Genomic DNA, 17,138 nt, shown 5'->3' with positions numbered 1-17,138 from the left:
GTTAAAAGTTTTTTAAATGGCTGCCGCTTAGTGGCAATGGGGGGAAGGGTGACATCCGCTATTGCTTGCAATGGCAATTCTAGTTATATTTATTCTTCCACACTTTTTTGTCCATTCTATTTCTCGGAATTGGCTTGAACAATATTGATGGAACTATACCATAATGTAGACCACCACATTCTATAGTGCAGTGGGGTATGGCACCATCAAGATGGCTGACGTTGCCATGGAAACGAAACAAATGTGAAAAATTTCTGTTTTTTGTTTTGGTGAACTGTTTGAATATGCTTAAACTCAGAATCATCATATCTTAATACAATAAAGGTGCCCACTATATACAGGTGTTGGATGATTTTGGCACTCATTGGACCTACTATGTTGCCATGGAAACTAAACCAAAAATTTCAAAAATATCAAAATGCTCCAATCTTTATAAAACTTCACAGTTACGATGAGCAACATTGGAAGATGTGGAATTTGGCGTTGGAATTTATAAAATATCTGTAGATACCATGGAAACAATGCAAAAAGGTCAAAACTTTGAATTTTCACAGAACATTCCAGAACATCAATGTTAAATGTATTCTAGAGACATTAAATGGTATATGATGGTATATATGATAATGGAGGGAAAAAATGGCAGCGGGGGTTTGACTTTGGAATATTCAAAATGGCCGCCGTTACCATGGGAACAGCAAAAATTTGAAAAATTTCAAAGTTCTCCAAACTTAATGAAACTTTACAAAATTGACAATTGGCATGAGTAGATGCACTCTATGATTTTGGAATTTTCAAAATGGCTGCCGCTCGCCTGGCAATAGGGGAAGGGTGCCATCCGCTATTGCTTGCAATGACAAATCTAGTTGTTTCTGTTATTCTGTTGTTTTCATCTTATACTAGTATTTCCCGGTTTTTGTTTATCTAATATTGCCTTTACGTTTTGGCTATTGCAAAAAAAAAAAGACACTTAGGTTTCATGTACGCTGATCTTTGGAATATTTCTATTTCCGCATATGATTCACAACAATCCTTGAATAGGTAATTTCAAATTTTCTTTTTTTATTATGCATTTAATAGAATAAATACAAAAATAGGAAATAACCCTTATAAATAATTTGAAGTCTTTCAAGAATTGTATGTTTGTAACGAACACATTTCTTTTATTTAACGACCTTCTCTCAATCTCTTCATTATTTTCAAACCAAACTTCTTTCCAACACTAAAAAATAAATATGACAAAGTAAAAGTCAATAAAATAAATAAATTGAACAAAACCTAATTCTACAATAAATTCATACATCAAACTAGAAGATACACTAAAAAGAAAGAAAGTTTGTCACTTATATATTTGAATATATTATATAAGGAATTTGTATTTACTCATAACTATATGCAAGTTTAAATTATTTAAGATTTTAAGATTAAAAATTATCAATAGGAATAAAATCTGCAGAATTAGTTGTGTGTAAACAGTTTCCTAAAGGTTGATTCAGGAAGCAGAAATGGAACTATAACTCGATACGAGCTGCCCAAATTCATAACTGTTTTCTTCCAGGGAACGCATTGGAGAAAGGTAGACATGCACGTTTTTCTTATATAAAAAAAAGGTTACGAGAAGGTCGATTTTGAAATTAGACTTACGTTCAATGTAAAAATGCCTTATGTAGTTGGACAGCATTTTCTTAAATCAAATATACGAGATTAAACATGAATAAATATCCTTTAGATAGCTTCATTAAAATGTAGTCATAAGCTGCATTTTAACCTACACATATATACATAAAAAAGGCTTACTTCGTTAATCTTGATTTTTTTGATAACACAAATTAAAACCATACCACTTTTCTAGCAGCTAGGAACAGTGTGTGTATTATAATGCTCATAGCTATACTTGTTGATGGGGGATTGTTTTTTTCGGTCTGTGCCTTCCATCAGTCAATATCAGTTTAAAGTTTTTTTATCAAGGTAAATCAGATCATCTTGAATTTCAGTTGTTATGTTCATTATGAAGTAAACTTTTTAACATATATATACACAGTAAGAGTATTGACGCAGCTCTCACAGCTCACAAATCATAGAAATGTAACGACGAAGGTACTGTGAAGTCACAGCAACCAGAAACTTTGTACACATGTTCATTATCAAGTTAACTGTTTGATATTTAGGTATATGCCAAAATGAGTGTTTTGACCAAGATTGTACTGTTCAGTGAACATGGACCTGTGATCATGTGAAAAAAAAAAATAACAAAAAAACGAACTCCGAGGAAAACTCAACATGGAAAGTCTGCAATCAAATGACAAAATCAAAAGCTCAAACACAACAAACGAATTGGTGATTTGGTACAGGCATTCTTTTATGTAGGAAATCGTGGATTAAAACTGGTTTTATAGCTAGCTTTACCTCTCGCTTGTAGGACAGTCGCATCAAATTCCGTGAATTGTTGGAATATCCTTGGTTTCAGTTTTAATCTTTGAATTATGTTATAGTGTACGTGATGTTTTTTCCTACAAAGCATCTTCCAAGATTCCAATAGTATACTTACAATTTCCCCAACACTGGGGAGTATTGATTTGCATATGTAAGAAAAAGGACAGGATTCAAGGCAATCCAGCATTCATCAAGTTTATTGGCTATTGCTATGGCACTTAATTCTGCACAACGTGTTGTTTTCATCCGTTTGTCAGTAGGCTCCATTTTCTGCTTCAGTACCTATTTATCAGTATGATAAATGTTAAGCTTGTAGATCATATCAATGTTCCCCTACAGGTCACAAAAGTAATTCTGACACAACATATAACAATTATACAGCAAATAAAATGCAGATCGTTTAATGTTGAATTATATACGAATTAACCTGTGTTTGTATCATCTACACATACTCAGAATTGTAAATAATTTAGAATGTTAAACATGAAATTTGTAGCAAAAATGGGACAATCAATCATTGGCCAATTAAAAGACATATTTTACAATGCAATGATGTTTAATATTGTAACTTCGATAATTGGGACACTATTTTGTTGAAGACTTTGCGCTGTCCTCTGTATGTCTTTTGTTCTACCCGTTGACGTATAACTCAAAATGTCTGTATATATATTTCCAGAGTTTTGTACAATGGCAAATACCTTTTTGAATAAACAGTGTGATTTGAAAAGAAAAATAACACATTTGTGTAAACACAGTAACATCATGTGATCAAATGTCAATCAATTTAAATGTTGCCTCTTAAATATTAGTATTAAGTTTTTTAAAGCCACACTTCAGCCCAGTGTTTATAATATATAACATAACAATATACAGTGTCAATTAACTCCATGTTCTCATTTCACACGCAGAAAATAAAATGTAAAATTCAAAAGCTCCAAAGGTTACAGGGAGTATTAATCAGTGAACAATAATTATATTTACCTTTCCAGCTTCCCCTACGAAAGCAATATCCAAAAGATTTGAAAATACTGGTCCTGGGCACAGATTTGTGACTGCTATGTTGTTTTCTAGAACCTCAATTCTCAAGGCATCAAACCAACCCTGTAAAATGTATTAAATTGATGAATTGAACGAATTATTTAGAGTAAGAAAAATAATCAAGATAATTTTTGCATATCTTTATCAGAAACGACTTTAAATAAAGAAGACATTTTAACACTATTATGGTGTTTTTTGTCTATTATATAAGAGTACAAACACATTTTGGGATACAGATACTTTTTAGAGCTACTAAAATAAAAAAAAATGTATCAAAGCAAAACAGGCAAATAGATACCTCATTTGAGTAGATATGGAATTAATTACCTGAATTGCATGTTTAGCTCCAGTGTAAGATCCAGAAAACGGCGCCCCTGTAAAATGGAAACGGTAATCAATGATTCTTCAGATTTCATTCAAGATGTTTCATACAAGCTCTATATACATATATTGTAATGAACAATAGTTATGAGATAAAACTTCCCTTACAAATCATATTTTTCAGAGTATGTATATTTTCAAAGATTCCAAAAACTTATTTTAGAAAGATTTTGCATCCCAATGCTTAGGTAAGCTGTTGGCTTTTTGAATGAATGTCAAAATATCATTTTCACATTAAGTGCTTAATTGGAGTTCAGTATTTTTGTTATACCTTTTTACATTTTAAAATCATGGCGTCCATTTTCAGTTGCATGTTTATAGTCATGGCTCACTAAGTATCACATTTTGTAACAGCTTTTAATATGTTTAGGTAACATTTTAAAATTGTAAAATCCTAACAAATAATTTTCAAAATTAGTCGTTAAGGTTATTAGAAATTGCCATTACATATTCAATTTGCTATCAATGTTTTTTTCCCAAGCTCGTTTATCAGCAAATGTAAATCCAGAATTGTTCTTTTAGAGATAAGCTAATGAAGACATATAATGTTCAAACAGTTAAAAAAAAGTGTCCATACAATAAATCAGTAAAATAAACTTTAAACAATAAATTTAATGTAATTTAAATTGTTTTAATTTTGTTTCATCCATCGTTTGAAAATTGTATTGTGCATGTACCTATTTTCCCAGCAATACTGCTCATGTTTACAATATGTCCTTCATTCCTTTTGATCATGTACGGTAAAACAAGCTTTGTAAGGGAGAGCACTCCAAGTACATTTACATTCAAAACTTGTTGGTCAACTTCTAATGATGTCTTTATCCATTCAGCTCTCTGTGATCGTCCAGCATTGTTGACTAAAATGTCAACCTACCGAAATAAAAGGAAACGATTCAAAAACCCAGCGATCGCCCATTGTTGTTGACCTTAATGTCAATCATGAGAAACCAAGTGTAAACGATTCTGAAACACAGGTCCTATCAGAATCATCACTAAAGTATACGTCAATTGTCGAAAATGAAAATCTTTTTTGTTAGAACAAGCACTGTAATTCGGTGGTTGTCGTTTGTTGATGCTCTAGATAGGCCGTTAGTTCTCTCGTTTGAACTGTTTTACATTTGTCATTTCGGGGACTTTTATAGCTGAATATGTGGTATGGGTTTTGCTTATTGTCGAAGGCCGTACGGTTACCTATAGTTGTTAATTTCTTTGTCATTTGGTCTCTTATGAAGAGTTGATTATTGGCCTCATTAGCAGTCATACCACATCTTTTTTATACATAATAGAAACAGTTGTTGTGTTCACCATATCACCATGACTTCTGTTAAAGTTATCTCTTCACTAAAAACTGTTCTGGTGATAATAAATGTCTGATATAAAACAATAAGTAGTATAGTTATTCACAGTAATGTATGAAAGTAAGTGTGGTATAACTTTTGTTATAAAAACTGTTAGCCTAATAGTCTCCTCTGTACAAGAGTTTTCTCGTTATGGTATGCACAGAAGTATGACGAAAGAACAAAGAACGAACTCTTATAGATAACTGAAGTATAGAAACATGGCCATCATGGCCGGTAGCTATTTTTTCATTAAAGTAGGAGATGATTGATGTATGAATACATAGTTACGTCCAGTTGGAATTGGAGCATTAAAATCGATGCGTAGTGAAGGTGCAACGGTCGGTCCGTATGTGACCTGTTGAATGGCACAATTGATTTACCTTATCCATTACACACTCATTTCACCGTTCATTCTAGTAGATTCTCTTTGCAAAACCTTCCTTTCGCAATAATTGTTCTCGTCATCATGGCATGTTTGTCACTGGGCGGTCAGAATACAGTGATAGAATTAATAAACACAACTGAAAATCTACAAACATATACTGAAACGTGTTCAGATAAACAAAACAAAAAAACAGCATTAAAACAAAATAAAATAAGAAAAGTTTATAAACAAAAGAGCAATACAAACCACATAATAAACGCAACTTAAATACGCGATGTCACACTAGACCAAGTTCCTATCACGTTCCCAGTGCGTTCTGAAAAAGTAAGCGAACGTAGTGGGAACTTCTAAGTCGTGGTACGAACGCAGTGCAAACTTATATGGTCGTACTGCGAACTTGCATGGACGTGGTAAGGTCTTCATGGACGTGAAGGACGTGAAATAATTTTGAACATGTTCAAAACAAACGTAGTGAGAACTTCCTGAGGATAAAACGCAGTAAAGACCTAATAAGAACGTACTGAGAACGGCTTGGTCGTAGTAAGGACGTAAAGGACACTAGTTATGAACCGTATGGACGTAGTACGGACGTGATAAATTTGAAAGCCGTCTTCACTGCGTTTTTACTACGTTCTTGGAGATTGCAATAGGACCTTACTACGACTGCTCTACGTCTTTACTACGATCTTTTAGAACTTGGTGATTAAGGGAAGTTTTCAACACGACCTCGCGAAGACTATTCTACGTTCTTATTACGTTCTAAAAGACCTTAGTACGTTCTTTGTACGACCTATCGGTATGCAGTACGTCTTTACCACGTCTGCGGTGCGTTTGCAGCAGGTTTGCATAGGATCTCTGTTACCCGTGTTGAATATGGTATATATAGGTTTTTTTTAAGACGGAATCATTTGTAATTGTACTGTTGAACGATGGAACAAGATTTACTTCTACTTCATACATCATTACAAGGACAATAAGCTCTTCTTGATGCTCAAGTTGCGCTTTTCTGCTTCAGGATAAAAAGAAAACAAAGGAGACCCAGAACATGGTGGGTGCGTCCCTGGCTTACTCAGGAAAGAAGGCTTATGTTTGGCCACTATGATAGACTGATGCAGGAGTTGATAATGGAGGATCAACTGTCGTTTTTCAACTTTCTGAGAATGCCGCCCGAGATGTTCGACGAAATATTGAATAGAGTAGGTCCCAGAATTCAAAGGAGAGATACCCGGCTTAGAAAAGCATTGGAACCAGGCCTGAAGCTCGCTGTCACTATACGACACTTATCTTCTGGGGATAAATATCCAACTCTACAATACGACTTTAGAGTTGCCCGAAATACAATTTCTATGTTTGTTCCCGAAGTCTGCCAAGCCATTGTAGACGAATATAAAGTCGAAGCAATTTCTTGTCCCACCACACAGCGCGAATAGCGTGATATTGCTGAAGAGTTCCAGCGAAAATGGAATGTTCCACATGCCTGTGGTGCTCTCGATGGCAAACATATAGCCATTAGATGTCCTTCAAATACAGGATCACTTTTTCATAATTACAAGGGATTTTTCTCAGTGGTTCTCCTTGCATTAGTTGACGCGGATTACAAGTTTTTGTGGATTGACATTGGTGGTTGTAGATCAATGTCTGATGCTCAGATCTACAACAATTCTGAACTTAAAGAGTGCTTGGAAGAAGAAACGATTGGCTTTCCGGACCCGGATCCAATGCCGAACGATGACAAACATGTGCCATATTTCATTCTTGGAGATGACGCTTTTGGTTTGAGAACATATCTGATGAAGCTTATTCTCAACGAGGCTTAACAGATGAACAATTGATAACTAATTACAGAATATTGAGAGGAAGACGTGTGGATGAAAACGCATTTGGTATACTGGCTCAACGATGGCAATTATTACTTACCACCATGATACAGCAGTCAAATGTAGTACGAAACATTGTCGAGTGTTGCGTTTGTCTGCACAATGTGATGAGACTACGATATCCAACACAACAGAACGCGCAACAAAAACAAAAGAATATACCATAGTCGCAAGATGTACTGATAGTCAAGGAACAATAAATAAGACTTTTTGGGTTAATACGGGACCTACCATTCAACTTGCAAGGCAGTGTGGGACATTTTTTACGAAGAGCAAATTATTGTTTCCATAACCTTTACATTATGCTATAATGTGTAAATATTTATTTTTTCTGTCTTTCTGAGCCAAACTTCTTCTAAAACTTCAGTATCAAATTATTTTTTAAGTAAAGAAATTGTCTCTACCTTACCCCTTCAATGACTTTGATTGTCTTTGATATATATTATATTTCTCGTATACTTACGCTGACATTTGTTTTCTTCTGAACCTCATAGATATGTGGCCTCAAAAACTCAAAATTTCTTAGCACCCAGTCGTCCCTCTCAGTTAATTCACCATCACCGGAACCAGATCGTAACTTCTTGAGCTTTCCATATCTACTTCTCAAACTAGAATACCATATCTTCAAAACATCGACAGATTTTCCCAACTCAACTGCTTTATCCCCCCAAAGTTTTTCTTTTTTCGCCGTATCTTTATATAAATTTAACTTCTTATTATACAAAACTGGGTTGGCCTCTAACCACTCGATCATACTTTGCTCCTCTTCTGGTGAGAAATCAATAACTGGTTTCGATTTTTTACTTGCCTTAGGAGCATCAGTACTAGCAAAGTCTGACTGAACTGACTGGGTATCATCTTCAATATGTCCCCCCTCTAAGTCATTTTGTGCATGAATTGTTGGTTCTTCCTCGGGTGTTGCTTCTTTTTCAGCAATTTCTCGCTGATTACATGCGGGTGTACTCCTACAAACTCCACTTTTACTCTTTCTTCCGCGACCTCTAGCTGGCATGTTGCTGAATGAAATAAAAAATGCCCGTGAATTTTTCTGTTTTGTATGGAGTAGTTAAGACGTAACTAGAACCTACAGAGGTCGTTCTGCAAACTTTATGGACGTTGTAAGGACGTGGTAGGAACGTAGTGAAAACCTTATGGTCGTAGTAAGAACGTAGTGAACACCTGATGGTCGTAGTAAGAACGTAGTGAACACCTGATTGCAGTTATATAGACTTGACACGAACCTAATAAACACTTGTTGAACGTGGTGAGGTCTTTGTAAGGACGTAGAAGGGTCGTGTTAGAGACCGAATAACGGTATTATCAATCGAATTTGAGCAAGTTTCTACTACGTTTAAAAAAAAATTAAGACGTAGTGGAAACTTCATGGACTTTGTCTCAGTGTGACGGGGGTTTTAGATGTTAAACAATGTACATATGGGTGTGGATGTCAATATTTTGAAAATTAATACATTTCACTCACCTGCCCAAATTTATTAATGACTTTCTCGACAGCTGCTGCATGAGTATCAAATTCTACCATATCTAACGGTACCACTAAGATATCATCCGCCTTCACACTCAATTTCTCTAAAGATTTAATGTAAAACATGTAAGTATAAAACACGAAGTTTGATATAAAAATTGTGATAATTGTATTGTAACAAAAAAAAAAAAAAAACGGTTTTCTGTTGATCGACAATCTTTTGTGGATGCAATACATATACTTTTGATTTAAAACTGTGCCTTATATAATAGTTATGCGTTCAATTAATGTGTCGCTTTGTTCTTTAATTTAGCTTTTAATAATGTGCGTGTTTTAAGATTGAGATGTGCTTCAGTTTTATTTACACGTAGGACGAGCTATTTGTGTCTTGAATGTTGAGTTGATTTGCTATATTTATGCAAGTAATATGTTGTGTTAAATCTTTTTTTTTGTAATTCGAACGTGGCTGCGTATTTTTACATCCCGAATAATCAAACGGACTTCAGGAGTTTACCGATGGGGGAAGTGTATTCTATATATCCAGTCCACCGCCCTGTTTGTCTTTTAAATTAAACAAATGATGTTTTCATACCAATATTTACTGTAAAAAGCATTACAAAATCGAAAGAAATAATGTGGTTAAAAGACTTCTCCAAATAGTTGCTCAACTGTATCACTAACCGTCTACTTCTTGTCCTATACAATTGACATTTAAACCTTACCAATACATTGTCCTTTGACTCGCTCTAATTCGTCTTTTCGCCGAGCAGATAGAATCAGTTTGCATCCCACTTTAGACAATTCATACGCTAAACATTCGCCGATACCACTAGATGACCCAGTTATCCAAACTACTTTATTCTTTAAAGAGCCTAAAATAATACTCTATACAATGTGTGCATTTTAGGAACACTAAAACAAATGGTTGATAATTTGTTAGTCAAAATAATTACGACGCGTTGGAAGACAATGCAAGGACGCATTCTTTCAAGAAAAAAAACCTCGATCGGTTTATGTTATTTCGAAACTTAAGTCGCCGTGTAGCTTCCTTATTGGTGTGTTCCTCACATCTCTTTTTATGCATAAATATCCTAGTTTTAGATAAAATTAACAATTGAAAAGACATCAGTGTTATCATAGTAAACAGGGTCTGCTCCTTACGCAAACAACTACTCTAACAGAGTTACGAGAAAAAGCAACTGAAATCGACACGACCTATGTTATATGGTAACCATCACGATTTGGTTGATCATTATTGTATAATATAATAGACAATCACAACTCAATAGCGAAATGCTAAGCAGTCTTACATATTTTAATACCAGAAAAGTCGTCTGATAGTAAATGCTGCATTTCAAACATACTTAAGATGCAACTGGTTCCACCATTTTCTACATACAGAAATGTCTGTACTATGTTAGAAATCTGAATTTGACAGTTGTTGTCCTTTCGTTTGATATATTTGAGCTTTTGATATTGCCATTTAGGGGACTGTCCGATTTTTCTTTTAGTATTTTCTAAATTTAATATTAAGCATGTTATGTGTTCCTTTCTCTTTCTCCTTTCTCTTAAAATGGTTATAAGAGGGTTGGTGAACTAATTTGCCTTTCTCACTCATTTTCCTTCATTGCTCCGTTCCCAATGTTGTAATTTGGCATTTCAGTTTAATCACAGAAAGGTCTATGAAAGAAAGTTAACAAATGCTCATAAACAAGAAACCCTACAGACGTGAGTAAGCAATGTTAAGTACTTGAATATGTTCATACAAAAACTATTCTTTTCTAGTAAATGCTTAAAAAAGAAATTCTGCAAAGAGGTTTGATCACTATTAACCGCTAAAAAACAGTAAAAACCCTACTCGTCTTCATATCCATAATAAGGATTGATACATGATATTTATATATAAATATGTATATAAAACTTGAATTTTAAAAGAACAGTGCTTGAATCCACTCATGTAAGTTCAACATTTGTTTATACTAGAATATATCTGATCTAATTACACTGTTACAAGTACATTTGTATTTTCATTAAAATTACACGTACAATGGAATACAATATTGTTATACAATCGATAGTTTCTGTCTAAAGCACTTACTTGGTGATTTTCCAAACTTTTCAGCGATTTGAAGTAAAAGATCACAGTCTCCCAAGACTATCATTACCATAGCTATGACGAACCATGTCAGCATAAACAAGAATATCAAATACAACAAGTCCATCATTTCAATTGGTCTCTAAAATTGGTTAAAATTTCATTACATTTATAATATACAAGTATATTAAAGTGATCACAGTTTACTTCCTGCACATTCAGGAAATTTCATAAAACTCAACTTCGTCTTACATATGTAAATATTGGTTATATGTGTTACATGGATGACGACGACGATGATGAAGAGACAAGGACGACGAAGACGATAACGACGAGGAAGACGGCAACGACGAAGAAGATGATGATTACTGTTTATCATTCAGAGACATTAAACGATCATAAAGACGAAAACGTGTTGATATATCGATGTTGATACATGTATGCATGATAAAAAAAAATGAACCCTGCTTTGTACAAGACCAACTTGTTAAATCTAATTTTCAGCTCACAAGATAACAATCCACACTAAAAATCACCATTCTTTTCTTCACGATAAATCACAAAATAGATCGATTTATTGTAATTATCAAAAGTAAGAAGATGTGACCGTATGATTGCCAACGAGACAAACTTCCATCAAAGACCAGATGACATAGAAGTAAAAAAATCCATGGGACATCGTAAGGCCTTGAACAATGAGCAAAACCCATACCTCATAGTCAGCTTTAAAAGACTTCGAAACAAATGTTAAACAATTCAAACGAAAAAACTAACGGCGGGCCTGATTCAAAATGTGTAAATTTCTTCATAAAATGGATTTTCTTAATTAATTGCCCGATGAAACGATACTGATAACTGAATTAAAAAAACAAACTATAATCAATGAAATGAAAACATTATCTTTACCAAAAAATAAAGTACACCCTGACCAAGGTTAAAGGAGTAGGTTCAGTCAGACCCCTTTTTGGCCCAAAAATTAAGCAGTTTGGCAAAATTGTGAAAATGTAATCTTTTAGTTACTTTTTGGAAAGTAAAATGCTTCTGCTACATAAATATGTCCCGTTTTTGACAATACAATGCACATATATCGAGTACTAGCATCATAAAGTCTTGCCAAATTACTGAAATCTTCACAATTATAGCATTTTGGTTAAATTTTAGACGGTTTCCGTCTTAAATGAAAGTGGCTGCACTTGTGTTCATTCATAATATTGAAATGTATGTTGTATTTGATGATAATATATAACATATATAAAGGTTGAGGATGAACACGGATGCGTCCACTTTCATTTTTAACAAAAACCATCTGAAAAGTGACGTTTTTTGGCATATATATATATTTGATAGATTTTTCATATTTAAGCTTCAATCGGAGCGTTTTTAATGACTGAATCAGTTAAAATCTTTTACATAAACTAATCGAATCAATTGAAATAGACACTTAAGTGTTTAAAAAGTGTCCTAAATAACTCGTTAGATAAAACTGAAATTTGGGGCCAAAATCGGCCCTTACCGGACCTACTCCTTTGAAAGTTGACCATGGCACGATAAGGGCACGTATTTCTTTTAGATTAAGAGGTTAAGATGGCAGCACGTATACTTGCATGTTTATGTCAATTTTGGGGGTGGGGTGGTGGGGTAAGTATCCACACTCGTACGTGATTTTAAAGTTTTCGTACAAGTGTTAATTGAACCACCCTTTTTCCCACTCCCCCTCTCACCCCATTGACAGAAACAATTGCCTATGGATGGTAGGCAAATAATGTCTTTTGATAAAAAAAAGAATCTTCTTGATATGAATATAGACATGTTTCTCAATCGGACAACCCTCAATCTTAAGTTTACATGTAAGTGTTTATTTCCTTGCAGATGCCATTTGTTTACTTTATCATGTTTATCACTCAATCTTTAAGCTTCTTTATGGAAGTCCGAGAATTGTCTGGCCGCAATGATAATAGTCTTTCTTGTTTGATATAATCTTAAGTAACTCCTCCCTTACTTGTCTAGGGTACATCAGAAATTTAGCCAAGTTAAGTTTTATATGGATTTAATAGATACACATGTTTATTTTATGTAATAATTTTATCCTGTTGGCACGAATTGTTCCAATGTGCAGTTTTCCTCTTTGTTGCGTTTTTCGACGTATTTTCTTCTCTGTCCTTTATGTTGGATAAAACGACAATAAGCTGACATGATTAATAACTTAAGGTTCATCATAACAAATGGACAAATATGGCCGTATTTTCACCTCAAAAACTACTCTGTGTACAGACTTACCTGTGCTGTTTGGAAAGTTTTAATGCCTAGCATCCACTAGATATATAAAAGTAAAATGCATTTTGTGTTAAAGAAAGATAAAATCTTTTTTGGTTTTTGTTAGGCATTTTTTTCCTTTCTGCAGAAGGTGTAAAAATAAACAAAAACCTGAATTACTTTGATACTGTCCAATCACTGACTCAGATGAACTCTTTAACTCACCTGTAGTTGTGACGATACCTTTTGTCCATGTCAATTAAGGACAATCAAAACAATACAAACCGGTTTTTTACATGAGGGAGAATCTCATAGTTGTACCACAACTTAGTTAATTTTCAGACCTTTTGCATGAAGGAAAAAAAATGCCCATCAAAATCCAAAAGAGATTTTATCTTTCTGAAACACAAAATGCATTTTACTTTATTATATCTAGTGGATGCCAGGCATTAACACTTTTCCAACTTCACAGGTAAGTCTGTACTCAGAGAAATTTTTGGCATGTAAATACAGCCACATTTGTCCGTTTGTTATGATGAACCTTAAACAGTAAAGTCACGTGAAAATATTAACAGTTGCATGTGATAGACAGTCACTTAATTAACTAACTATTGATGTATTGAGACGAATAACTGTTACACATGTGTAAACGGAGAAGTGTAAATAGTAATAAACAACTACAACTAAACTGACTTACCTAAGTTAAAACTCAGATAAAAAGCTGTTAAAATATCATTCTTCCGGCTTATAAATCACTCTAACGTCCTAAATATTGACACATATTTGTATCGGTTATTTTTATCACCTCCAAAACTAGGATCACCCATTAAAGCCAGGTCGCAGAAAAAAAATAATCAAATTGATATGTTATTGAAACTCAAGTGACTTTGTCCAAGCATATAACAGCACAAAAGCAACAAACACAATAAAAATAGTTCGAAAAAACAGGTAAAAAATAAACCATTATATATGTCTGTTATAACGAATTTGGGAAATAAATAATTAACAAGAAGATATTTGAACCTATGAAAACAAATATTTTGGTACTTGTTTATTAGACTTGAGCCTTTCAGAAATATATCCAGATAAAAAAAACTTTTTTTACGATATAGCTAGATATAAAAGAAATAGTCATCCAAAAGATACCGAAAAACTCAGCACATATATATAATACCTTCATTTTTTTTTATATATATATATATTTCATTCTGAAAAACATAGACAATGGTATACAGAAACACATAGACATACATAATAATATTATAAGACACATGGTGAGGTAACAGCAAATAAAGAAGAAAAGAATGCATTGGTTTGAAGGCTTACATTTTATTAGAGAGAATCCATTTTTGTATTTATGATTCTAATGAGCTTACACAGCTTTTTAAGTTTTGATTGTTTTGAAAAATTCATAACTGCTTTAAACTTTAGAGTATTAATTTTGGCACAAAATTTCTCATCTATGCATTCTTTTCTTTCTTCTGAAAAATATGTATATTCAAAAATATAGTGAAATTCATCTCCAATTTCATTTCTATTACACAAGTTACATGTTCGATTTTCTCTAGGTCTGTTTTTCCATCTACCAAATTCAATTGGGAGCTTGTGATTTACGGTTCTAAATCTACAAAGAGTGAAAACGTCTTTATCGTCTAGCTTGTTGAAATAGTTATCAAAAGCAAAACTTTCTTTATAAATGCAATAGTTAACAATTATGAAAGTTACCATGGTTACTAAAACATTAACAAAACAAATTACAACAGAAGGCATTTTAGGCTGAGTTACCACCGTTTAAGAATATAAATTAGGGGGTGTGAACGAAAACTAAATTCTATATCAGTGGAAACTTGACCTTCTGTTCAGATGAGAAAGGCTCTGTCAACAACGTTCACATATAAACTTGATAGAAAATTAACTGCATTTTGGTTTAGAGTGCCCTACATATAGTTCACTAAGATTATAAATCTAACAAAATTTATTCTAAAAGTTCTCCAAATCTGAGAAACATGAATTCAAACAATCTGGATCATAAAACCAGATGAGACAGGGGAAAAAATGACACAAGTTAATGTGAACAGATGGAGTTATCCCTCCTTGGCTTGTACTGGCTCTCTCCACTTATGTTGAAGTTAAAATCTGGTTTCTATATTTGTTATGATAAAACATGCTTTTAATCATAAACAATCAATATGTATGTTAGATTGCATGTGTTGTTCGTGTGGATATTGTGTGGTATTTTGGTGGGATTCGTGTTGATCAGTCTTTAGTTTTCTATGTTGTTTCTTGTGTACCATTATTTGTTTGTTTGTCTTTTTCATTTTTAGCCATGGCGTTGTCAGTTTATTTTTGATTTATGAGTTTTGACTGTTCCTCTAGTATCTTTCGCCCCTCTTTTATACATGTGTTCATAGTATATAGAAACGCGAAAATCATGGAATTTAACAGAAAAAAAACGGATTTTGGAAAAAAGGGAAAGAGCTTAAAATAGTTGTCCTGTCTCCAAGTACCTATGACTTTTAATACCTTTTTCTGAAATTCTTCAGACATAAAATCTTTTACAAAAATTCATCCTACAACAGTCTGCATACTTTCAACCAAGCTCTAAATGCCTACGATTTCGCGGTTGTGTTCTAGTTATAATTACTAGGACACATCCGAGAAATCGCGGGCATTTAGAGCCTGGTTGAAAGTATGTAAAATGTTGTAGGGAGAATTTTTTTAAAAGATTTTATGTCTGGAGAATTTCAGAAAAGGTAACAAAATTGAGAATAATTCAATCAAGTCATGCTTTTCAAATTTAAATAAGGTTCTAGCTGCCTTGGTAAATGACACCTTTAGCAGATTCATTGCAATAACTTAGTAAATTTATTTTTAGGTGCTAAAATTGGAGTCTATTTCGAAACTGCCGAATTCCGCTTTTGCCGTTTAAAAGATGTAGCCATAAATTGCTTTCGAATGACACTTAAAAATGGAAGAATATCTCGGTCTTCTGTCATTTTTGTAACTTGTTTTCTGGACTCTGTGCATGATCATACAGTGAATCCCATACTAAAGAAGTGCGTCCTTTTTGCTGTGCTTAATGTATGATTACAGAGCCTCATCCGATTAGAATAGGGTCGTTAAATTCGGTTGTACGATTTAGAGAATGCCAATATCACTGCACCTTGAATCTTACATGAACTCTTTGAAGTTGATTGTAGCAAAGTTGTAGTCCTCAATTAACATATGCCTCAATTAGCTGCCCTTAGTCTATGTACAACTCGTGTGGCCGGAATAAATTTGTCACGTGTTGACGTAAAGCGAAGGTAGCGGTCCTTCCTTGACGTTATTAACACTTTCTTCTTGTATATTGTAGTTTCCATTTTGAATCTTGCTTTGTTATTTTATAAATATCAATAACACTTCGATCGCGCTTTCGATTGTCAACTGAAAAGGCCGGGAGTAGGCAACTTTTCATTAGTACACGAACAGAAGAAGGCAAAAAAATTAACAATTCACGTACCCGAAATTTTGCCATTTAGAAGTGTATACATAAAAATTTCAAGATCAGATAGGACAAAAGTGACAATCATCATGTTTTCATATTTGTTCTAATTAAATCATACTTAATATTAACCATTAGTATGTATGTTAGAGTGTATGTGTTGTTTGTGTGGATATTGTTACAGTATGAACTTTGCGATTTGTATTGATTTATATGCTCTTTATGGGCGCTGTGGTTAGGCATACAGATATTTGATTTGATTTTTGATATAGTTAGATGTAAGTTTGTGTCATAAATGTCAGTTTTATTTTTAATAACCTATTTATATTAATTGCTGGGTACCATAAAAAATAACATATTAAGGCTTTACAA

The 17,138-nt window shown here is 33.5% G+C and overlaps 1 protein-coding gene across 2 annotated transcripts; it reads right to left on the bottom strand.

Annotated features, from left to right (window-relative positions):
- Positions 1-1,035: 1,035 nt before the first annotated feature.
- On the bottom strand, positions 1,036-14,064 carry LOC143085134 (dehydrogenase/reductase SDR family member 7-like). 2 transcript variants are annotated; one of them, XM_076261319.1, is made up of 9 exons: positions 13,980-14,064; positions 11,033-11,171; positions 9,657-9,806; positions 8,932-9,038; positions 4,527-4,719; positions 3,796-3,842; positions 3,412-3,531; positions 2,546-2,712; positions 1,036-1,219 (listed from the first exon to the last, which is right to left on the bottom strand). In XM_076261319.1, exons 2-9 carry the CDS (start codon positions 11,157-11,159, stop codon positions 1,165-1,167), a joined length of 966 nt encoding a protein of 321 aa, XP_076117434.1. In that variant the 5' UTR covers positions 11,160-11,171; positions 13,980-14,064; the 3' UTR covers positions 1,036-1,164. The 2 variants fall into 2 exon arrangements, with proteins under 2 accessions (XP_076117434.1, XP_076117433.1); XM_076261318.1 differs by lacking the exon at positions 13,980-14,064 and adding an exon at positions 13,307-13,354.
- Between the last annotated feature and the right edge of the window lie 3,074 nt (positions 14,065-17,138).

The sequence above is a fragment of the Mytilus galloprovincialis genome, chromosome 8 (assembly GCF_965363235.1).
Source record: "Mytilus galloprovincialis chromosome 8, xbMytGall1.hap1.1, whole genome shotgun sequence".
Taxonomy (NCBI): domain Eukaryota; kingdom Metazoa; phylum Mollusca; class Bivalvia; order Mytilida; family Mytilidae; genus Mytilus; species Mytilus galloprovincialis.
The sequence above is the reverse complement of the archived record's forward strand: the minus strand, read 5'-3'. Positions and strand labels throughout refer to the sequence as shown.